We start from the raw sequence: 25434 nt of genomic DNA on the forward strand, positions 1-25434 counted from the left end.
ACAGTAGAAACACTATCCAACACCTTGAATTACAAAGTATTGTTTGGTATTCCACTTCAATCGCCATTCTGAGACATGAGATGTTACATCTTATTATGTCCAGTAGTTCCACTGTCTACAATGTTCTTCAAATCGGAACACAACAGTGATTACACGCTGCTGTTTGGTGGAAATAGATATTGCGATGGTACCTATCCAGGCGAACTCTGACGTATGGTATGGTTATGGGCTCCTTTTTCCACACTTAGCCCGTAAAATAGTCGGGCCATTGTGCGTGACGAACTCTGACGTATGAGAGACTTACCACCAGTTATAAATTTATACTCTTAAAGATTTCGGTGCTCAAAATTAGTAAAACCGTGTGTCCACCGTTCGTTACCGTGCACCGTTCAGCTATGAAAATGACATTCAGTGTGACCAAATTGCTGAACCCTTGGTAGAGACAATTTAAATAAACAAGTCCTTTTTAAATTGTAATTTGTTTTATTTCTAAAACGAATCGGAGTGTGACAATATAGGAAGTAACGTTTCCTGCCAACTAATTATACATTTATACTCATTAATTAATTATAATGCCCTTAACTGCTAATATCTATTCTAATTTAATCACCGATCTAATCCTAGGATAAACCAATCAAAATAATCGATTTGTAAGCATGTAATTTTTTATTTTGACCGGTTCATTTTCTTGAGATCGCTTATTGAAATCGCCAGTGGCTGTCCACGGCCAAATCGCAGTCGTTAGCGCATATAGGTAATAAAGAAAATGTCTATACGACACATCAATTTAATACATAAAGTTACGAGATAAAGATTGTAGAAAAGAATTTTGACTACGGTCCCAGAGCATTTTCAACAAGCCACACCAATTGACAACATTTCAAAATGTAAACATGCCTAAAACAAAAATACCATTTCTTAATTTTTCCACTCTGAGTTCGATTACGAATTTTTAATATTTTTTTAATACTTAATTTCGAAGAAAAAAAATTAAAAACCGAAAAATGCTTGATGACGTCACATATACGGTTGAATGAAATAGTTCCTCGGTCCACCTTACTATTTATTTTAAAAAAATAAGACATCGTCATTTGTCAACGTCAAATGTCAATATTACAATAGATACGTCACTACTGTTACTTTCAAAGAGAGAGAGAGAGAAACAAAAAAACTGTCACTTCACTTCTTTTTTACTGCAAAGCAAAGGTCATTGCGTTTTAAGCCGTATATTTGACGTCATTTGGTGCTTACGTCGTTTTAGAATAAAACAAAATTCAAAGTGAAAATCATGAATGAAAATATCTGAATTTCGAGAAAAGAAAAAATATGGGTCTCATAATTTTAGATCTAGTTTCATAAAATATAAACATTTAGGTATGTTGAAAAAATGAAATGTTGTCAATTGAAAACAAATTAATTTTAATGGTTGTACACTTGAATTAAGTGGCATATTGTCACGCGGCGCTACCCGAGCCGATGACATCAGGCGTTTCCGATAATATTCGGCTGCGCAATCTGGCAGAAAAAAAGCTATTTCACGCAGCAACTATTCTATTATTCTCTCTGGTTGCACGTAGTCAAAAAATAATCTAAAATTGTACTCTGTAATTATTGCGGATATAATTATTAATACTATAAAAAGCGTTTCAATGTTTTTAAAGATAACACCTACACTGGTTGGTCGATGTCTCTGTAGGTTTGTTATACCATATGAAAAGAATTATGTAGTCAACTATTATGCTGCGCTGTGCTGCTACTTTCTTCGCTCGGATATTGTGACGCTGAAAAATAAAATATAAAAATATTATTACACAATAAGTGTTAGTCGGGGCTTCACCTGAGTGAAAAGGCTTTCTGCCAAAAAAAAAACCTTGAATCACTGTAACTAATGAGCGCTATTTTCGTTTTTTATACTACAAAGCGACTCCACTGCACCTGATGGTAAGTGGAGTGGTGCCTAATAGAATATCGAATGAGAGATGATTACCCCTCGGCAGTCGGTACAATTATGCCGGCCTGTTGGTACCGGATATACACAGGCTGATCCTCAAAACGCGATACACATACGTGAGCCACTATGGCGGGTTTTAACACCTTGTGTACGGTGACAGTTTTCCAGGCGAATATTAACACAACTTAAGATCAAAAATTCAAATATTTCCTAAGAGACCAAGTTACCGAGATAAACAGCCAATGTTAATCCAGGACACGATTAGACCACTAACGGTGTGTACAATTTCATCCAAATCTGCTTAGCAGTCATGCATCTCATAATAAACATTAAAAAAAATCTTAATCATTTGTATTTATATTTACTAAGTAAATAGAAGTAAGGCTCACAATCACGCCATCATCCCAGAAGGTATAGACAGAGACGAGAAACTACTGCATTGTGAAAGGTGTATATAGTGCTTAATATATTGAAACTTACATGTGTGTCCCACGTCTATGGCGTGCGGTACTGTTGACATCCTGACAATGCAGTCCGGTGTGATGTGGATTGTGTTGTACGAGTACACTCGCGTTGTATTCTTGCTCGAATCGCACGGTAGTGAACTTTTCTTAACTGTAATCAAGACAGCAATATAAATAATAAATACAGAATTCGTTTATCTGTTTTAAAAAAAGGAAGGAGCCTAGAAGTTAGATATTAAAGAAAAATAACAGCATAACTATTTGACTGATACATAACTGGAACTGCAAAAATTGCACGCAGGAACAATTATGTCTGTTGCGGCACATTTTTCACCCATTAAAGATTAAATCTAAAAATAAAATCCTAGTTCAGAACAACAATTACATCTAAATATAATCTTCACATTTTTCGTTGAGATTTCTTGAGGAAAAAAAATAGTTCATTCACCCATATAACTCCCAATTTCTTAGCTTCAACTTACCGAGTTCTACACCGCTGGTTGGAGATGGCGGCGGTAGTTTAATTTTGATCGCTCTGGACGATTCCGGACTCAATAAATTAGCGTCGATGTAACTGCTTGTATTCGGAACGACGCGTATTTTCTTCCCTGAAACATACTGTTATTTTAGCTTTTGCTCACAGATCTGTTGGTTTAGTCCGGAGTTTAGAACTTGTGCTGGTTCTGGGACTCGCCCGGTATCACATCATGGGACGGAACACATGGCGAAGAATGTGCGCCTCGGGTACACCTCTGCCTACCCTTTGGGGGAAACTGCGATGCATTCCGTGTATATGGTTAGCAGACTGTTGATAACTTTCGTTCAAAAGTACGCACTTTATTTTATCGAATGCGCTCTCAAAAGCGTCCAACAAATTGTCCTGAGGAAACTACTAACTTAAATAAGCAAATTTATTCTTAATTTGATGTGTATTTGTATACTGCGTCATCAGGTGTTTTTGCAACAGATGTCGTACTGTTTACCAGTCATTAGAGTAAAACTACATAAATGTGCAGCTAATAGTTCGCATACGGGGTAAAAGTTCGCACGAAAATAAACTACAGGGAAATAAATATACAAATTGTATACGCCATTATATTTTAAAATATAGTTTATTAAAAAAAATCATAGTATTTATATTTTAGGTACTAACAATAGTATTATTATACGTAATAAAAAATAAAACGTCTTAAAATATAAAATACTTTAGACAATTATATATGTTCTAGAGCTTTAAAAGCTTTTGAAGTTTCTTCTAAATATAATGAACAAGAAAATAATTATCATACTAAAAATGAGATCAACATTATAAATCAGTTATTTTATCAAAAACGATTAATATTTTAAATAAAATACTTAACGTTAACTTAATGAAAGTGCAACCCTCGGGGTTTATTTAATCATAAAACCAATATAATTAAATCAGTTCTTTCATAGACTTCATTTAAAAAATTTAAACCGGAACAGAATAGTAACTATACATCTTTGGGTAGTGTACACCGTGTAACTAGCATTGGTAAAAAGGAACAAAAAAAGTTTTTCAAGGAAAAGTTAAAACGGAAAGTGTTGATATTTAGTTTGAATTGAATGTATTAATATTAATTTAACTTTTCGACATTTACAAGGTATTCACCAGTGCTACTTACGCGGTATTGCTAAGGGCGATCTACTTTTAATTGAAGAGGCCCAAAATCCCAACCTTTGAACTTTGGGGGGTAAAGCGAGAATTCCATGAAGGTAATTCAAATAATTTGACAAATCCAAATCTAGGCAGGAGGAGCGGCCCTTCCCGTGCCAACGCTCTATTGCAGATCCCTGATGAAAAGTGTAAGAAACTACTTAAAGTAATTGCAATGAGATTATATGTCGATATACTAATATCAGCCCTGTATTATATACTATCACACTACTGGGCACGGGCCTCCTCTACTATTGGGAGGGATTAGATTAGTAGTGGTGTTGATATAAAAAGCCTTATTCATAAATGATAGTCCATATGAAATATGTGATACGTTGGATCCATTTCTCCTTGGTTGGACACATTTATTTGGTACAAATTTAACAAAAAATAAATTATTCCTTTTTTCTATTCTATTTGTCTTGTCCTGCATATTTTTTTTTCATCATTCCTTATAGTCCAAGATTAAGGACAACATTTATTTGCATAACATCCTGTATCCAAACTTTTAAAGTTGCTACCTTCAAATAATTTCTGCATATCTTCTGACAGTGTTATAAGGTCTAGAAGGAATATTTAGACATTATAAGTTTTCTTCTTTTTTGTCATTTAGGGTAGTTGGCTCAATTGAACCGTAGTCACAGCCGGAATGTCAGAAACAAAAGAATTCACAACAATTCTTTCTTGTGCCACTGGCACAACGTTATTTCTTGTATTATCTTTGTTAATATTATCTTCTTCATCGCTTTCCATGTTTACACATTATTATCTGAGTAATTTCTTCAATTCGAAAAGATTTCTCCAAACAATATGGAAGGACCCAAATGCGGTTTGAATTATTGACCGTAAGTTCACTTATCTACTATGGCTGAAAATTTTATTTTTCAACTACTTCTTTGAGCTTTTCTTAAATAGATCAACATGAGCTTTTTTAAAGTCAATTGGTCTAGCTGAGCTTATAGACTTTGATTTTCGTAAACGTAAATGAGGATGCCGTTGAATAAAGCCAGCTATCCATTCCCGACCAGCCCTCCTCGATGCATTATCAAATCGATTTTGTATATTATTAGCTGATGCAAACTCATACGCCAAGCGGCGTAAATCAATAATTGAAATACCAGAAAACATTTCGTTCATATCCTGACAGTGTGTTGCAAATTCTCTCTCTTGTTCTTTGGTGAATGTGGGTTTGTAGCGGCCTAATGACGTGGGTACATGAGTGGACTTGAGCCTCTTTCTCAAAGCGCCTTCACTGATACCTACTAGCTCTGCAGCTCGTCTTTGACTAATGCCCTCTTGCATAAGAATTTTCGCTTTACTTATTTGTTCTTCGGTGATAAGGATTCTTTGTGTTTTTCTTGTATTATTTGCGGCTTTTCTACATATTCTGTAACAACAACAAATATTTATAATAATATAAATCATGTATATTGGATTTAACTTGACGTTAATTAAGTAAGATATAAAATCTTATAGCAGATTGAATTAAAAAATCACGTCGTGTCACTATCATTATAAAAGTACGCATGTGAGGATAAAAGTACGCATGCGTTGTATACGTAATCTTACCCCAACAGACGACATTTTAAATAAAGTTAGTTGAGACGCAATACACCACATGACAAAACGAATAACTAAAATAAATACTACAATAACTAAAATTAAAACAACTTACTTTTACATACCGACGCACCACATATAAACAAACTTTTCCTCAGGGAAAAATATTCATAAATAAACAATGAACACTGGTCGTTGCATTTCACAAAAAAAGTGGAACTTACTGACGCTTGGCTCCGATGCTGTCGCTCGCGCGCCACCGTTCTAGCCGAAAGACCGCCCTCCCACTTGAACCCCTTGAAGTCCTGGGCATTGCGAACTTTTACCCACTGCGTACCCTTACCTAAAATGATTCTAGCAACACCATCCGAACGTTGAATTACAGTTATTTCGATCCGTAACAATACCTATTACTTTTCCTAACCTTTTATCGTGTTCTGTAACTCTGACGTTGTGACACCAATATTCCTCTTAGTTCCTGTAAGTTTCTGTGTCGGCTTCGTCTCGCTGGTGACCATGGAATCTACAGAACTATTTAGTTGCACTCCTGTATTACCCTGACCTCCATTCCCTTCTATGGATACCGCCATAGATTCATCAGTGTTAATCTGGAAACAGAAAAAAATACTTATAAAAAATCAAACTTACCGGTAGGTAATCATTAGCATCGACGATAGCCTAGTTGGGTGTGGAACGGACTGCCGAGACGTATGTCCCCAGGTTCAAATACCAAGGGCACACACCTCTGACTTTTCAAAAAAATTGTATGTATTCTTTATGAATTATCACTTATTCTAACGGTGAAGGAAAACATCGTGAGGAAACCTGCATACCTGAGAAGTTCTCTATCGGAATTTCGAGGGTGTGTGAATGCTACCAATCCGCACTAGGCCAGCGTGGTGGACTAAGGCCTAATTCCTCTCAGTAGTAGTAGAGGCCCATGCCCAACAATGGGACAGTATATAATACATGGCTCATATTATTAATCATTTTATTTAATAAAACAAAACACGACATTGAATCTAACGACGATAACAACTTGGATCTAAAAATCTAGTTTGACATAATATTCTTAAATAAGTATAGAAACGTCCAGAATGGTTGCATCCCTTGCATAAATAAACATTATTTCAGCTTTAGTGTTTCAAGTAGCAAGTACTTACTTTGTCTGTTATGATCGGATCAAATGTCACCGCATAGTTAATTCCTTCATCCTCGATTGTGATATTACTATCCTCCTCCCTTTCTGATTTTATTTCCAATGCCACACTAAAAAGAAAAATATAATCTTACCCCCTTATTCATAGACGTTATTTATCTAAGAGCATTGCTGTCATAATAAGTCTCATAGTGTTCTTTCATACTACAGAATGCTGTAAATTAAATAAAACTGACCTCTTCCCAGGGTCCGGCTCGAGTTCTGCAATAGGGTCCAGATCCTTCATCAGGTGTAAACGTATCGTGGCTAACACCGTCTCGGTTTCCTCCTGTAATGTGGACAACCTACGGTAAACATATTATAGGCTGCTAACACATTGTAGATTTGCAAGCTATTCTGTTGAGCTGGGAGCCTGCTGGACTGTTACTAGCAATTCGCCAGTGTGAGTAACTGTAAGTTCCGCAATATCTAGGATGTATTCATTAACCTAGGACTGGAATTCATATAAACTTCTGTTCGAAAACATCTTTGGGACTTGCTAATCAAGGTAGTTCTGAATATGGAATACTACATTTGATAGCAAGACGAGTACACTATTTGGATTTAGGGATAGTTATTCCATATTATTGTTAAATAAATGTAGACTCACCGTAGATCTATCGGCGGGTATTCGCAGCACGTAGTGTTGGTGGTGCGCTCCATCGGCCTCGCACGCGCCGCACAGGTCCAAGTCGCTGCACTGCACACACGTGTAGCGGAACCTGCACACACACTAACCTACTCACTCATTGCACACTACACGACACACTCACACGCACAGGTCCAAGTCGTTGCACTGCACACACGTGTAGCGGAACCTGCACACACGCAAACCTACTCACTCACCGCACACTACACGACACACTCACACGCACAGGTCCAAGTTGCTGCACTGCACACACGTGTAGCGGAACCTGCACACACGCAAACCTACTCACTCACCGCACACTACACGACACACTCACACGCACAGGTCCAAGTTGCTGCACTGCACACACGTGTAGCGGAACCTGCACACACACCAACCCACTCACTCACCGCACACTACACGACACACTCACACACACAGGTTCAAGTCGCTGCACTGCACGCACGTGTAGTGGAACCTGCACACACACTAACCTACTCACTCACTGCACACTACACGACACACTCACACGCACAGGTCCAAGTCGCTGCACTGCACACACGTGTAGCGGAACCTGCACACACGCAAACCTACTCACTCACCGCACACTACACGACACACTCACACGCACAGGTCCAAGTTGCTGCACTGCACACACGTGTAGCGGAACCTGCACACACACCAACCCACTCACTCACCGCACACTACACGACACACTCACACACACAGGTTCAAGTCGCTGCACTGCACGCACGTGTAGTGGAACCTGCACACACACTAACCTACTCACTCACTGCACACTACACGACACACTCACACGCACAGGTCCAAGTCGCTACACTGCAGCCAGAGACGTAGTAACATGGTAGGCGGACCCAAGACCAAATTAAAACCGTCTTAGCTAACCCTAGAATCCCGTCAACCTCAACCTCCTTCGTCTGCGCTTATTTCTTGTGAACGTATTAAACCTTGGCCACTTCAGATACACTTATGCATAAGCATTTATTAAAGTCAATGTAACTAACTATACACCCACGATACTCACCCAACAATTTCATTATTGCAAATACTGCATTGGAATCCGTTGAACAATGACGCCACACCTGAAACAATGATATTTGTAATTATTTTAATTCGCAACGCAGCTGTTTTATGTAAGGGAACTATAAAACAAGCATATAAGTATAACCTGGTTGTTGAGTACTCTGCTCGGGGACGTTCTCATATTCGTCACAGTATAACGACGTGTTGTCTGGAACTTCATCTGCATTTTCTGCGCCAAACGAATACAGCATGTTACGTTGTTAGTAAGAGAAGATTATCAAAATAGAGTACGTGGACGATATACGGCGGCACAAAGTTCATAGAATAATTAAAAGGGCATAAAAAAGGAAACGAGCTAGACTTGTCTTCGTGCTGTCTTACCAAATTACGTTCGAAGGAAGTTTCAACATGAAGAAAGAACAGGTCTCCTTTAAAATAAGCCAAATTCCGCACGGACGGAGCCGGAAGTAAATTAATATACAATAAAATAAAATGCAAATAAAAATATAAACTGACATTTGGAAACAATATAAATTTCTTATTAATAACGTTTATTATGCGTCCTAAATCCTACATAAAATGATGCCCACTTACCAATTTTGACTTCTAATTCCGCGTCCAACTCATTTGATACAGCATCCGCCGGTGACGTATGAATTTCTTCTGTAATAAATTTTATCATGAGTACTCCTAAATATACCTACCTCGAATAAATAGAGATTACCCTGCTCATGTGGGCAATGTGGATTTAAATAGGACACATTAATGGTACATAAGAAACAATGTAATATCACTTAACGTTCTCGTATAAGTACAGTATATTAACAAATTGAACTTATGTATTCAATGGTCAAAATATAATTTAATTGTATCCATTACTCTGATTTCACCAATTTTAGCATTACTTTCATTTAAGTGAAGGATTAATCGTGGAATTATTTTAAATATCTACTACACTTTTTTTCAAACTCCTTGTTTACTCTTAAAATCTAAAAGACGTTTTATTACATTCTTTCCTACCCAAAAACGAACCATCAAAACGAACGACGACGTCCTTTAATTGTAATAATTATTGGTTGAGAATTGAGACCAGCGTGTCACGTGTCCGTGTCTCGACCAATCAGAATCAAACGATTTGGACGTTCGTTTAATGCCACGTTATAAGTGGACAAAGATGTGTTAAAACTTACGTGAGAGACCGACTGTTCCGTATCCTGCCAATGCTGAAAGAAATTATAAAATCAGGTTGCGCAATTTTTTTTTTTGTTTCCTTTTTATATGTCATAATTGCTTAATATTGTAGCACACATGTACTTTTGCGAATAAATGTATTATTAAATTATATTTAACCGCTTAGGGTGAAGGACGCTGACGGCTGTGACACAGTTAATACTAACTACAGCCGCCGACGACATACTCTAAATAAATAATAATATTGCATAGTAGTTGATCTCTTGAATAATTGTAAGAGTATATATTTTTAAAATTTTAACTTGTAATAAATAAATAAAAAAAATATATATTTAATCAATAAATAAATATTTCTCATCTATTTACTTATTTCAATAGTTTTCTTTGTGAAAATACTAAAACAGAAAGGAACAAAACTAAAAATAATAAAAACTGAATATGTTTTAATACTGGTAGAAAGGATAAATATTAAATATCAAGTAAAAGAGGGACGACCAATACTATGACGTCGCATTAATCGCGACGCGGGTACGTGAGAGAGATAGCTTGCTAAGCTAATTCGACTCGTGCTGTTTTAAATCATAATATTAAATATAACTAGTAATGTTTATATAGTGTAACTCACCAAATTGTTTTGCTGACAATGGAATTTCTATCATATGGCATCTCCCTTCTGGATCTGATGACAAACAAAAAACATTATGATTATTATAATTTGTTTCATTTCTCAAATTTTATCCAAATCTAGTTTTTTTTCTGGTTTCACTGCTAATTTTAGACTACGACATTATAAATACACCATATACGCAGTGGTAACAGTTGAGTCTCTACGAATATTTGGGGACCTCTTATTGCAATTTAACAATAAAAATCCACTTAAAACAAAAAATAATTTAACATTACCATAACCACTATATATGTCATATATTATATGTACCTTACAAAATTTGGAGTTTGTGCCAAATAGAAATTAAACAAACATTTTCATATATTTGTTCATGAATTTACCTAGCCTAGCTAGCAAAGCTATAAACACAGAATTCAGACATTATTTTGGTGACATAGAATAGTAATGATAACATAATATAATAACTTATTCAAAATGTTATCTTGCTTAGTGGTTTAGTTGTTAATGGGTATGAGGTACAACTACAGTGATGTGGTCTTGGGTTTGAATCCCGAGACAGGAAAGTGATATTAGATTTTTCTGCTCTGTATCAGCCTAGAGTCGTATTGTATATAGTAAATAGCGATAGACTCGCCTATTACATGGGAAACAATATAGATGGCAAAATGTGGGTGTGTTACTTCTGCCTACCCCTGAAAAGGAAAAAGACATAATGCTATGTGTATTTGTAAAAAGTGTATATTTTCTGGAAAACCAATACACATTAAATTTTGTATTGCAGCACCTGTCTATGATAATAATTAAATAAAAAACGATTCTGTATTTCCTGTTTTATTTCATAAGAGACTCCTGCAAATGTAACAAAGTATGCAATATTTTTTTCTCACTGTATCTAGTTTTAGAGTACACAATTTGCAAGCTAGCAATGATTTTCATTTGTCAATGTTCAATTTTTGATACTTAGCATCACCATTTACACATGAAGGCATTAATTCTTTTATACGCTCTTCACAAAGTATCAGTACAAGCTTGAAGCGCTGTTAGGTAAGATGCAAGTCTCTGTTGTAATCCATCGGGAAAATTTATTTTCTTTTGTGGTGTGTCTGTATCACCACACACCTATTGTTTTCATAAATAACATACCTCCAGACTTCACAACTTCTTGTGGTATGTCATCCATTTGTAATATATCAACCTGGATTTTGTTACCACATTGACTATGCAGGGAGTCTGTGTCAAGATTCTTTGCCTTTCATGGAACACTCCTTCTGAAAGTCCCGCATCGGACAAGCATCCTCCAAGATCCTCTTGACATTGAAATTTTGTTGGCACTGCCCCATCAGCCAGGAGCATCTTCTTACTGAAGCCCATTTTGTACTTCATGAAGTTAATTATATCTTTTTCCATCTGAAATTCATAATCTATGGGGATATGGAAAATATATATGATAATAAGACAGCACAAGAAATTAAAATAAATAGCTAAACACATTTTACATTAAGGTGAAGTTTGCGATCTCAAATTGACAACAAAGTTATCTTAATTGTTACTGCTGTTTCAATAACCCGTAACTCTAGTGCACCTGCTGAATCATTTTATTTTTGCAATGACTACAAGTAATGTTCCTTATGTTTCAAAAATATTATTTTATACATTTTAAATTTTTAACTATAATTGTTTATAGTATTATTTTATTCTATTTAACATAAATCTATTTAAGTAAAATACTGCAAAAAATATTATATTCACACAAATTGTAGCCAACAATAAAAAAAAATAGAGAAGAAGTATTATTTAAAAAAATCTGAAATAATTAATTATATTAAGCTAATTTAGTAATTATTTTTTTTATTTAAATTTGATGTGAATCAATTAGACATACATCAGAAATAAACCATTATTGATATGCTAAGTTTTCTATACAAACCATACTTTTCAAGTTAGATCTGACATGTAATGGTCATTGACATTCCTATTCTTATTTGAATCAAATTGTATCATAAAAACACAGATAGCCAACAAAGTAAGCTTATCTATGGTTGCAATTTGTCAGTATCATATCGAGACTGGCAGTAAGAGGCTAAAAGCTCTCATTAGATATTATTTCATTTAATAAAAGCCGATATTTTTAGCTATTATCTAGTTTCTACGAAGTTAATTACTTAATTACTTATCCGTTTCATTGAAGTGCTCTTTGGTAAACCACATTTTTTGTTTTTTTGGTCTGACGTTAACACAAACAAAGCGGATGGTTTCCGAACTCGTGAACACGCAACGTATAGCTGCCCATGTGAAAAACAATGATTTTCTAAATGTATCCCGCAAACACTAAGCGATTGGCCTTGCGACTTGTTAATTGTCATTGCGAACGCAAGGCGAACCGGAAATTGCAATCGTTTGAAGTCAAACGGAAGATCAGTCGGAATCATTGGTATTCGAGGCATACATACATACGTGTGCTCACGCGTTGTCTCAATCGGGCATTTTCTCTTATTATATTTTGTCTTTCTTCGTTTAAGTTCTGTGAATACACTTGTTGCTGGCTTGCATGTCTTGTGCGGCGACCGATGTTCGCACGTCGTCTTCTCGGCATTTTGGACTATGGACAGACTGGTGAATTTAACCTCAAATGCACGATGGATCCACATAATTTACACAGTTCAATTTACCACCTTAAAGACAAATGCCTGCTGTTGAAATTGAATAAAAATTTGCACAATACGCGTGATTGATTTTATATTTCCAATTGAACTGCTAGGAAACGAATAATTTTAACCTCAATTTCACAATGAACACAATACCGGTTTTAAGTTAGCGTTTGAAAGAAAGTGCGCATAATAAATGTCACATGAAATTAACCGAGCAGAGTACAATGAGTAGCTGTCAAACAATGTATCACGCACCGGCGCCATCTACTTAAAATGAAACGTACTTATTTTCGTGAGGGATAGTCACGCACCACGTACTGGCGCCGTTGTAGTACATGCTATGTATCAGAGATGGCGCTGTATGTGGAAAAATGATTTTCCCTGTTTTCCTGCTTTTATCTTGAAATTTTTCCTGAATTTTCTTTGCTATAAACCTCACGGAGCCCGAGACCTTTCCAACGAATTCAAAACCGTGGAAATCGGTTCGTGCGTTCTGGAGTTATAGCGTCAGGAAGGAAACCCGACTTATTTTTATATTATAGATTATTCAAATCCGTCAATATATGTATGTAAATAATTAAATTTCCATTTCTCAGCTTGTTATGTATTCTATGTTCAGTTTGCTATATATTCCACATAGTTTAAGAAGAAGAGCGACCAACATAATATGTGTATTTTTGCCTCAAAAGCTTAGCCAGACTGCCACTACCACATAGTTAAATAATATAGTGTTCAACTGTTGTAACATTGTGAAAACTGTGCTCTACTGTTAATAATCTTGTAAAGTAATTTATTAACTAGCCTGCTTATTCATAGACATTATTTATCTAAGGACAGAGCATTGCTGTGATAACAAGTCTGTTTCTCAGCATTGTTTATCTAACAGCTTGCTGTTTGTTCAGCTTTGTTTATCTGACAGCCTTATTAAAGTTGTATCTCAATATTTGTCAATCACAATGGCCCTATGTCTATGCACTGCGAAGGCTGCCATGCCGTCAGCACTGAGAAACAGACTTGTTATCACAGCAAAGATGGAGCTTGGATAAATAATGTCTATGATTAAGGTGGTAAAACTTTGCCTCAACAAATTGGAATAAATAGTACAAGAATGGACTTCTCACAAAATTTTTGGCATAATGGTGTCATCAAAATGCAAGTAGAAATCCTTACTCAATTTCAAATGTAATATTTTTACATTGTACCATATACAATGCCAAGTATCTCAATACATATAGAGTAAAAAATATTAACAATTTCATATGTAGGACTTCCAATAGGGCGATCTGGAAATCTTTGGGTGAGGCTTATGTTCAGCAGTGGACATCCTGCGGCTGATGATGATAATGATGAATGATGATGTAAAGCTGCTATATTAATAGCTACTTAAATTTTGTAATTCTTATTGTATATATTATATCAAGTCTCCATTGACCTTACCCGATTTACCCACGATTGGAGTTAGTGTCTTAAAAGGGGATATGTACATTCTCTAATACATAGGACTAAAATAGGCTTAGTGAAACATGCATTGTTGCGCCTCTGCATAAACCTTTGGCAATAAAACAAAAGCTTATGAATATAAATGTGTAACACTCACTGGTAAACAAGGTTTTATTGTTTTTGTTTTTGTCAGATGATAATACACTGTCTTCTAATGTTTCTTGAGTAGCAGCCAACCTCTGCGATTCATCATCTAGATCAATGGTAGTTGCGACTAAATCAGGACTAGACTTTTGGCAATCAAATTTAGTGGGCAGACAGCCTGGTCTCATCATAATCTTTTTAACTGTACCCATCACACGATACCTCATATAATTGATCATGTCATTCGGCAGCTAAAACAACAAACTGGGGTAATGCATCTTGGAAGTACGATAACAATCTACTACCAAAATATTAAACTTTATTTCAAGTTATTTCTCCCCGTATCCCACAACCACTGCCGTTAATTACGCAAGCACTCACATCAAAATGATCCTCACAAAAGAACATATGGGATTTCATAGATATATTTTCATAATTTCGTCGCGCACGTTGGTACCATTTTTTTCGGATTTCGGCACTGTGTGGTACGTCGATGTACAGTTTATTGGGTTCGGATAAGGTTGAATAGGGGACCGGACAAATTTTCAGAAGGTGTTTTAAATTGATCATTGTGGATATAAATAGCCAAGAAATATAGTATTTTGCACAAATAAAGCTTAAAAAGTACATAAAACCATGCCTAAATGTTAAATAGCTATAATTCCTTTATTCCTATATATAGTTGTTTACCCTAGATTTAGGGTAAAACTGAATCAGCAGGGTATTTTTTTTATGGTAATTTTTGGGGTAATTTCTACGAGTTAAGGTATTAAAACTATTTTTTCACAGTATTGTAATAAATATTGAGCTTAGAGAAAGATGTTTCCTACAAAAATTGTAGGCCATGAAACAATTATAATTTTTTATCAATACAATTTTCGTGTACAGCTAGTTGTTCCTAATAAAATGAGATAATTAAATTAATAATTATTGAAGTGGAAGTGAAGAAAGAAGTGGCATCTGCATAGATAAGGATATAGAAAAATAAAGTACCGAATTATTTATGATTGGTTTAAGGGTAAAATTTTAAATTCCGAATAATCCTGGGGTAAAGATAAATTATGATCTGGCAACACTGCATAGACCGTGTTAATCTCAGGCAATCTCAGGTTACTGTGTAACAACCAGAATTCTATATAAATAAATATTCTATTCCATATCATGTGGCAGCTAAAACATAAATAAATACATCTCATAACCATAACCTCCCTGGGTGTACAAATGATTTAATTAATTGAAATATTCATCGATTTATTTTAAACCGAAACACTATTTTTTATTTACTTACATCAAAGTGATCCTCACAGAAGTAAATCGGTGAGTCTGCAGACATTCCGTTGTAGGTTCGTCTTGCTAACTGCAACCACTTTATTCGTATATCTGCTTTTCTTGGTACATCAATAAATAATTTGTTTGGTGCAGATATAGAAGTATTGTTACATTCAGGTACGACGCACCAACGATATTTTTTGCGGTCCATTATGATTAACGATTAAACAATCTGTAAACGTTAAGCTGGAAGATAGTAACAACGTCCCGTATAAATTAATATTACTTATTAGAGCAGTTCTGTGTCAAAAAACACCTTTAAAGCATTAAAATAACACAACGCGGTATGACATCCAGTTGACGTCTGTTAGTTCACATTTTACCCACGTGTGACGTCATGCGCCGTGATTGGTGTTTCATTTGCCGTAAAGAATAGACTAAAAATATTATAATTATTGTATTTTATTTATTGATTTAAAAATACAAATCACAACTCTTTTACAAAAACAAATATAAGATAATATTTTTAATATTACAAACTTTACTTTAAACTGAATTTCAGATTTATGGTAATACCTGTCCGGTCCCCTATTAACACATTCGGGCACTGCGCAACGACGATAAGATTTTCGTTTCATTACTTTCCAAAATATTCGATGTAAACAAAGGCAATGTTTTTGTTTTGTTTTTATAGGTTATGTCGTTATGTCATATCGTGTTTGGTGTTACCGTGTTACCAGTATTTTTTTTCTTTTATATGGCTACAAGCACTGAGTTGCGTTACCAGTATTCTTTGGTGCCGAACCATAACTAAGGCCTGACACATACATTCGGAGATTCCGTGAAAGAATTCAGAACGTTCCGGATCTTACAAAACGACGATGTTACATACAAACTGAATTTTCTGAGTGAATGATAATGCATCACTCATATTTTTTTTAGGGAAGGATGTCTTTTAGCCAACGTTCCGTTACAGATCGGGAATTTATTCTGTATTAATGTATATTACGGCGTTAATAATTAGATATTATAAAATAAAAAAGCGCTTTTGTTCAAAATTTCATATGATACGGAATTTACTAAGTGCATATTTTGATTTCGACATATTTCGTTGTTTTCATTTAATTTATGCGTCTAGTCGTCTATTTAAGATCATTTTCAAATATTTATTTTATTTCTTTGCTTAATTGTTTAAATTAAAGCTTAGCTTTCCCTAGTAATCAGGGACTCTAAATTAATTACTTCAAAACTCAGACTAACATAGGTGCCACCAATTCCAGACTTAGATGACCGGAGCGTTCTGGATTCAGATTCTGAATTACGTTTCTGAATTATTTTGATGTATAAGGCTAACCTTAAACTAACCTTAAATAACAAATGGTATTTATTCAGAGTAAGGCACATACGTACTCTCAGTTATTAAAGGATGTTTATATTGTTTTGAATCTGCTATTATTATATACGAAACATTGGCGCTATTATTAGTCAACATTGGCTAAATCACGGATAAATTAACGGTGGAAGACATCATATAAAAGAAAGGTGTATTTTACGATCATATATTGTTATGTCGTTATGGTACGAAATAATTATTGTATCACAACTGAATTACTTACGTTAAAGTGATCTTCACACATGAAAGCATTAGTACTCGATGCTATATCTTTTGGGTTTCTACGAGCGAGATTTAACCACTTTGTCCGTATCTCCGTCTCCTTTGGAATGCTCACAAACATTTTGTGCGGTGTTTTAACAGATGTATTTTTACATTGTGGCACCGCGCACCATTTATAAGTCATTTTGTAATGGCAAAACTTTATAAAAAACTACGTTATTGTTGTGTAGTATGATTATAACAGCTAGTTTACAAGCAGGTGACGTCACATCAGGCTCTCAGGTATAATATGGCGTCTTTAGAGTTTACGCGGCCTTTTTAATTTTTTGAACTATGACGATTGATTTGAATTTTATTTAAAAAAACAATTGAATAGTTCATAAATTAAATAGGAAATTTCATTTAAATTATTCTATGATAAGCAATGAGGTAGCGTAAGTAACTGTTAAGTAGTGTTACTAGATTAAAATTATAAACTACTTATTGTACCAGCATAAATAATACAGTGTTGCTCAGGACAAAGAAAAACGCGTGCTAGGATCACAATATGTACATTATTAAAAATTAGATTATATTATAAAAACTACATAGTACCTAAAGTTTAGACTCCAGACTACAGTTTTTTAGTACTTAATTAGTCAATAACCGTTATCTAAATTGTTAAACTTCAAAGTCGAAATTCGATATAAAACGGTTTTGATTCTGATAGGTCGACAAAAGATGACTAAAAGGCAAGATTAGTCCCGAGTAAGATTATGGAAGTATGTAGATGAAAACAAAATAAAAAAATAGACTACCAATGTTTAGATTGTGCTGCTTTAGCAGGTGGCAGTCTTTAAAGAAAACCTATATTCTTTATTTATTCCCAGCATTTCATAATTTGTGTTTAAACATAAATTATTGATTGTTAATTCAATTTTATTTTTAACTCTAATAATTATATATAGTTATAAAATAGATAGAGATAGAGCACTAGTCACTAGAGATAGAGCACTAGTTTAAAAATTAAGAAGCTTGTTTAATTATTTAAAATGTTTACTTACATTAAAGTGATCTTCACAGAAGAAAACAACCGAGCTATAGTTTATATCACTAGGATCTCGGCGTGCAAGTTGTAACCACTTTTTGCGCATTTTAACGTTTTTTGGTCCGTTATAAATAGCTTGTCCGGCGTCTTAACCGTCGTATTTGTGCACGCTGGCACTGCACACCATTTGTAACTCATTTTTTTTAAGAAATCACGGTTCAAAATTATATTTTAGTAAACTTAACAGCTCTTGCATTCTAATTTAGATTTTGTGTTTACTAAAGAAATTTAGTGTTTACAGACGGTTGACGTCATGTCACTTATGTCACTGAATCAACGCCATATTGCAGCAAGCGTATAGATAATAAACATTATTTTCAGAGTCCATAGACACTAATAAATAATACATGATAGTTTCCAGAAACAATAATATTATGCTGAAGTCTTTTGTCAGTAGTTCACAAAACGGAGCCTGACGCCTGTGCCTTAAGAAACCATTTTATTTTAAGTATAATACCTACTTTAACCAATTACCGAAGTATAATACAATTTCTTAAAGTTAGAGCGTTTGTATGGAAGTATATGAAACTCATTTTCTATCATTCTGCCCAAAACGACCTTATAACCGTGAAATAAAGTCTATTTTTGTCAATTTTCTTTTTGACAGCCCGAATGATATTGATTTGCCTAATACATGATTTCGCGATGCAGAATTTTTTTTATTGCTTATGTACTTACCAGTGAAAGACAATCGTATTTACAGTCTCCTTGTAGTCGAGATAAGTAAATACTGAAAAGTACCTAAAATTTAATTTTGTTTCTTACTTTACCTAATAAGCATAGACTATAGAGTTATAGCTGTTGTACTGGGTAGTGACTGCTCTGGGGGAATCTATTGGCAAATTTTTATTAGTGGAAAATAAATAGGCAAACGCAAAGCTGTGAGTGGATGGCGCTCTATGGGTTAGTAAGTTTAAGGCCACTAGGCAAATTACAAATAGAAATAAAAATGCTAAAAATAAAGAAAATATTAAGGAATGGCCACACAGTATCAGATCCTAATGACATTGGCCAATTGTTCAATGATTTTTTTTTATTAACATAGCAAAGTGCAACTACAGTCAAAATACAACAACACTTTAATGAAAAAAAGCCAATCATATTCTATTTTTGTTAGACCTGTGGGAGCAATTACCATTTTAAAGTAATTCATCCTCTGAATTTTTTTTCCAGTATTTGCTACGACGAGGTGGCTGTCAAGGTCATAAAAGATGTATCATATATACTCTATGATGGCAACATATCTTCTATATTGAGATATGGTTTAATATTTTAGGGAAATTCGGTAAACAAAAATATGGCCTTAGGGCTCAGAAGCGCTACATTCGATCAATAGCAAACATAGAAACAAATATTTCATGCAAACCATATTTTAGAGAGCTAAAAATACTACCACTTCCTTCTATGCATATTTATGAGTGTGCCATTTATGCTAAAATTAATACACAACTTTTTAATTTTAGCAATTGTGTCAGACGTAACAACAAAATTATATTTACACCCCATAAAACTGCATTATTCCATAAAAGTGTATTTCACTTCATTCCTGACATGTATAACAAATTGCCAAAACCAATAAGACATTTTTGAAAGACATGAGTGACTATAAAAATAAATTATTTAAATTTCTGCATGACAAATTTTATTACTGTTTGAATGATTAGCTTGATGATGTTAATGTATAGAATGTATTCTGTCTTCTCTAGAATGTTAAATTGTTGTATGCTATTATAGCGGGTCATAGCTGTACTGTAATATAAATGTATAACACCTTAATCCTACCTGTGTACCACAATAAATATAATTTAAATAAGAATACATTCCTGAATTTGTAGATGTTTAGCACATAATACATAAAAAAGATTTTACTTGCTGTTGGAATATGTGTAATGGAACGTGTTGACCTGAGAGATGTGTTGTTGGTTTCATTTTCTTTATTCGACTGCCTTCATTATACTAACTTATTACAACATGTTACATAGCTTATATATTAAGTACACACACGACATATGTATGGTCTATTATTTTACAAAATTATTTTTTTTTGTTAATCCTATTATTCCTTCTACATGAACAGTCTTGTTTACAAGCTCGATATCTTTATTATAATATTAAGAGGCAACTAATATTAAGACAAACATATATGAACTAAACATATTTTGTAACATCAGCCACAGTACAATATAAAATGTTTCATCACATGTATAAACTCTGTTTGTTAGTTGTTGAAGAAAATTATATGGGGCCAAGCAGAAATAATCCAATATTATATCTTAGTCATATCAGATGGGAGTATGCACATAAAGAATATTTACAGCCAGCTTTTGTTCCAGCATGGCTCTACATGTGTAAAAAAGTTTTCCACTGTGCTTCCTAGGGTCTTGAAACTATTTTCCTTTCATATGTCAGTGCTTTAGCCGTAAAAATAAACCATACCATATTTTTTATGTAATATTTTTCATAACGCATTCTGTAAAATTGCAGCACATAAAAAATATACTTACAGCATTTGCTTGCTATTGGGATATAACTATGGTCTTATTAATTTGTTTAAATTTTCTGTCTTTGTTAATCCTATTATTCTTTCGACACGTCGCCAGTTGCTCCCTTTGGTTGGCTGTAAGAGACCAGGTCTCGCAACCGTAGGTTAACCATGGAAGAATACAGGTGTTGAATGTCTTTGTTTTAATATGTATGTTTATTTCTTTGCTTTTCATAATCTTTTTTAATGCCCAAAATTTTTTCCAGTCATGGGCTATTCTTCTGTTAATTTCCTTGGACATTAGGTCTTTTGGGGAGATTATTTGGTCTAGATAAACATACTCCTGTTCATATTCTAGAGTATTGCCGTGCAGTTCAATATCCACCTCCACAGTATTTGTCATTACTTTGTTTTTTTTTTTTATGTTTACTTTTACTACTACTTACTATTTTTAGAATATTTGCATGTTTATAATTACTAGACTTTGGGCTCTTAGTCTTTTCGACTTTTATTTCTGTTCCATCTAATATGACTTGTACATTAGAATCATATTTATTAAAACGAGTAGGCATGAAATATTGGACTAATTCTTTTCTTGACCAAATATCTATTTCTGTCCACTACTGATAAATATAGTTTATCCACGTGATAAAAATGTTAGACACTGTTTTGGCCGATGTTAAAAAACAAACTTTGTTCAAAATTACACTTATTTTGTCTTAATTTCATTAATGTTAAGAAGAATTGATCTTCACTGCTAAGATTAATCACATTTCTGCCATAATATTGCATTTTGTGAACAATTGGACTAAGAGTTGAGTAGACTAAATGAATATTTTATATGATTCAAGACCTGTGTAGAACTTAATAGTAGTTGTGTGGTCTATACCCATATTTGTGTTCATGATCAACTTGAGTGCCCTTAGATATAAATTCAAGCATAATATATGAACATCCTACCTGCGCTGTATTTATTCTGACTTCTTCTTTCAAAACGTTGTTGATGTGCCACAGCAGCTGGATTTTCAGGTTTTAACTTAGTGAAGAAGAACACAGATGGCACAGCTGTCTTTTTAAGAAATTTTTTAAGGGGCGCATAATCTGAAATGATAAAGAACAAAAATAACTGGCACGAAGTACTTAATTAAAAATTTATGGAAATTGGTATATCACATAGAACTGATATAGTGACTCACTTGTATAAATGCTTTGCCCGTAATAATCTTTTTCGGTAAAATGCGCAGCACACAATCGTGCTGTGCTACTAGCTTGGAAGTTTTTTCTCCGTAACGCAGATTCCCATTGCTTTCTACGTGTACTTTCCTTTGGAAATACATGTACTCCCCTGTTTCTACAATTCGACGCACTGCATTGAGGCATTTTTAACAAAAGTATATATATTTAAGAAGCACAAACACAATTGTTTAAAAAAAATCCTTACGATTTGACGTTTGTTTTGTCAAGCCAAGGTACAGTCTAAGACATGCAATCCGATTATCGATAATTTATCGGTTATCTCGCGAACGGTGATTTGTACGAAAAAATATTAAAACAATTGCTGTAGAGAATTGCATGATCTACAACTTTTGTCTGACTTATTTTTCGATAATACCTCCAGATTCAGAGAAAATTAGAAAAAAACGGAATTTTTGACCTTTGATCTTGAATAAAATTATTTGCACACATAGGATCGATGGAGACTTTTGAAATTTTATTGATAATGACGTATTTAACTTATATACCAATTTTCAGTTGTATGCGAATTTTTCCTAACTCACAGGTTATTTGTGTCTATTTTGACTGGACTATGAGCAGTATATAATATGAATGATATGTGTCCATAGTAAAGTGAAAAGAAAACAAGTTTTTATTTTATTTTAAAAACCAATATTTATTGGTTTTTATTGAAAAAAGAAACGATAATTTTTTTATCGATTATCGGAATATTCCGATAATTGCATGCCCTAGTACAGTCGATAATGCGCCCTCTGTCATGATAAAAAGTTAGTGATTCTCCTCATTCATAGTATAAGCCCACTGAGAAGCCCACACACTGTATTAGACTTATTTGCACCGCTGTAATGTGTAACAAAATTCAATTTAAATGTAGCCTTTCCAGTATTATATATTAGTCTATGATGTAGCCTTTGCATCGGCATCACATTTTTTTATTTTAATACACCCGAATAAGTTTGACTATATCTTTTGATATTACTGTTGGTTTTCAACTTTATGCGTTGTTGTTTTAGTTTGAAATTACGACGACAAGAACAAGTTACTATAATGGAAGCAGATTTTATAAAAGCAAATAGCAGTAATTTGCCCAAAATTGACGTGGTTATGTTGAGTGTATTTTTTGCATCTAACAATTTCTGTTCGACAGAATTCTGTAATGACAAAACTTCCATTAGGTTAGTAAGTACTTATGATATAGAAGCATTCACGTTATATTTAAAACACTAATTAAATTTTATCTATGTACTTAAGTACTTAATAACATAAATTGTTTTGTAGTTCATCACAAACATCTTACGGAGATGATGCTATAAGTTTTGTGCAGCTGAAGCGTGACGGCAAACTCTGTGTCATTAAATGTAAAATATGTCCAGAATATAAAGTGCATGCCAACGTATATGCAGTCACTTTGACTGTTGACGAAGAAGACGGTGTCATATGTTCCTTTGAATGCCATGGTTGTGTTGCTCCTCAAGGATGTTGCAAGCATGCAATGGCTTTCATAATGTGGATTCATCGGAGAAGTGAAGAACCATCATCATCTTTTACTGAGTGTTATTGGAGAAAATCAAAACTATCACAAATTAGGACAAACCCTAAATATATGACAGTTAAACACATGTTCAAGAGTAGCCCTAGTTTGCCATCAGATCCAAGTGTTCTTGTGGAATTTTTGGAAGAGGCAAAGAAAAGAAAACTAAACTGTAAATTATTAAAATATTATGAACCCAATTCTTCTTTCCACAATCCAGAAAATGTATAAATGCATTAGTTTTTTATTAATATATTGTGTGGAAGTCCTTTAGGTTATATTAAATAACAATAAGATTAATATAAGAAGAAACTAGAGAATAGCACAAAACAGGTGTTTGATCCGAACTATGTAGATATGGACGTATAATAGCATTAAGAGCATTTGAAGTAAGCCAATGCAAAACATGTTATATTGTACTTTAATATTGATAACTATGGGTGGTGAAATCACTACATGAATCTTCTCTCATTAAGATTTTATTTCAGATCTTTATTATGTGGAAAACTGATGGTTTGATGATGGATTGGTTTTATAGAGTAATTATTTCGTGGAAACTGATTTACTTAAGAGGGTTAAATGGTGATACTTCTTGATCCACTAGCGTAATACTAGTCTGAATTGCTTTACTCCAGATTTTAGGTGTCATTAATTCTTTGACAGATTTGTTTAGTGTTCTTAATCCATAGGCAAGACTTAGATTATAGGACCATTATTAAATTAATTATAGAAAATCTTTAACGCTTGTTTCACACCCATTAGTAAATGCAAGTTTACTTGTTCTATAAATGAACGAGCCAATCATATAGAAAAGTTAGATTCTAATCTACATACTCAAATAAATAGTACTAAAATGAGTACTATCTACATCAGCTGTGTAATATAATTTATAAATAAAAATTTATTTAAAACTTGTGAAACCGGCACGTCTTACCAAATTGGATAACATGTTGCATGTGATGCATACCTGAACTTGTGCCCGAAGTACCTTCTGGAACTATACTTGTACTGCATGTGGCTGCATCTGATTTATTTGAGCACTCATCTAATGTCATCTTCCCTTGTTTTTTATGTATAGACGGTTGTTCAGAACTGTTACATGTTTGCTTTCTCCGTCTGACTGACAATTAAATTTATTTGGGCAACAACCTGGTTTCATTCGTATTTGTGATACTGTTCCCATAATACGATATTCTGTATAATTCTCCATATCGTTTGGCAACTGCAACAAAAAAAATGTTGGCAAGCATATAGAAAAAATATTAAATCTAAACTTATTAAAAAGAAAGTGTGTGCAACACTCAGCAGAAGTAAATCATCACTACATAGTATAAAACAAAGTCGCTTTCTCTGTTTGTATAAAATGATTTTAAAACAAACAAATCGTTGCATTCTAAGCCTATCTCCTACATTGTCACTCACTAAAGAACGCAATTCTGACATAGCAATACGACTATTTACTTGATCTGTCTGTCTCTGGTCATCAGTGCGGTTAGCACGTGAGGTAGCTCTTCGCACATTTGATTGACTACGACGACCTAAGTCAGGTCGTCTTCTCCTCGGCATCGTAAATTGTAATTAATCAAAGTGAGAAAATTTCCCGCTCATTTAGCTATTAGTTGGTTGTCAAATCAGAAATT

At 34.1% G+C, this 25434-nt stretch overlaps 2 protein-coding genes across 8 annotated transcripts; one reads left to right on the forward strand and one right to left on the reverse strand.

Moving 5' to 3' along the window:
- Positions 1 to 463: 463 nt before the first annotated feature.
- On the reverse strand, positions 464 to 25434 carry LOC115449208. 3 transcript variants are annotated; one of them, XM_037440145.1, is made up of 14 exons: positions 14956 to 15119; positions 14588 to 14825; positions 10340 to 10393; positions 9714 to 9746; positions 9118 to 9186; positions 8669 to 8752; positions 8525 to 8582; positions 7462 to 7573; positions 7049 to 7140; positions 6817 to 6922; positions 6078 to 6261; positions 2898 to 3023; positions 2432 to 2566; positions 464 to 1781 (listed from the first exon to the last, which is right to left on the reverse strand). In XM_037440145.1, the coding sequence occupies exons 1-14, from the start codon at positions 14992 to 14994 to the stop codon at positions 1729 to 1731; spliced, it is 1383 nt and encodes a 460-aa protein (XP_037296042.1). In that variant the 5' UTR covers positions 14995 to 15119; the 3' UTR covers positions 464 to 1728. The 3 variants fall into 3 exon arrangements, with proteins under 3 accessions (XP_037296042.1, XP_030032800.2, XP_037296044.1); XM_030176940.2 differs by lacking the exons at positions 9714 to 9746; positions 14588 to 14825; positions 14956 to 15119 and adding an exon at positions 24762 to 25434; XM_037440147.1 differs by lacking the exons at positions 464 to 1781; positions 2432 to 2566; positions 2898 to 3023 and adding an exon at positions 3566 to 5480 and having other exon boundaries at positions 14956 to 15137.
- LOC119189703 lies at positions 17455 to 24030 on the forward strand. Of its 5 annotated transcripts, none has more exons than XR_005112561.1 (3): positions 17455 to 17740; positions 23277 to 23438; positions 23542 to 24030. XR_005112561.1 is itself a non-coding variant. In XM_037440155.1 (3 exons), the coding sequence occupies exons 1-3, from the start codon at positions 19435 to 19437 to the stop codon at positions 24023 to 24025; spliced, it is 660 nt and encodes a 219-aa protein (XP_037296052.1). In that variant the 5' UTR covers positions 18606 to 19434; the 3' UTR covers positions 24026 to 24030. The 5 variants fall into 5 exon arrangements, 1 of the variants encoding a protein (XP_037296052.1); XM_037440155.1 differs by lacking the exon at positions 17455 to 17740 and adding an exon at positions 18606 to 19448; XR_005112560.1 differs by lacking the exon at positions 17455 to 17740 and adding an exon at positions 22564 to 23112.

The sequence above is a fragment of the Manduca sexta genome, chromosome 3 (assembly GCF_014839805.1).
Source record: "Manduca sexta isolate Smith_Timp_Sample1 chromosome 3, JHU_Msex_v1.0, whole genome shotgun sequence".
Classification (NCBI taxonomy): Eukaryota; Metazoa; Arthropoda; class Insecta; order Lepidoptera; family Sphingidae; genus Manduca; species Manduca sexta.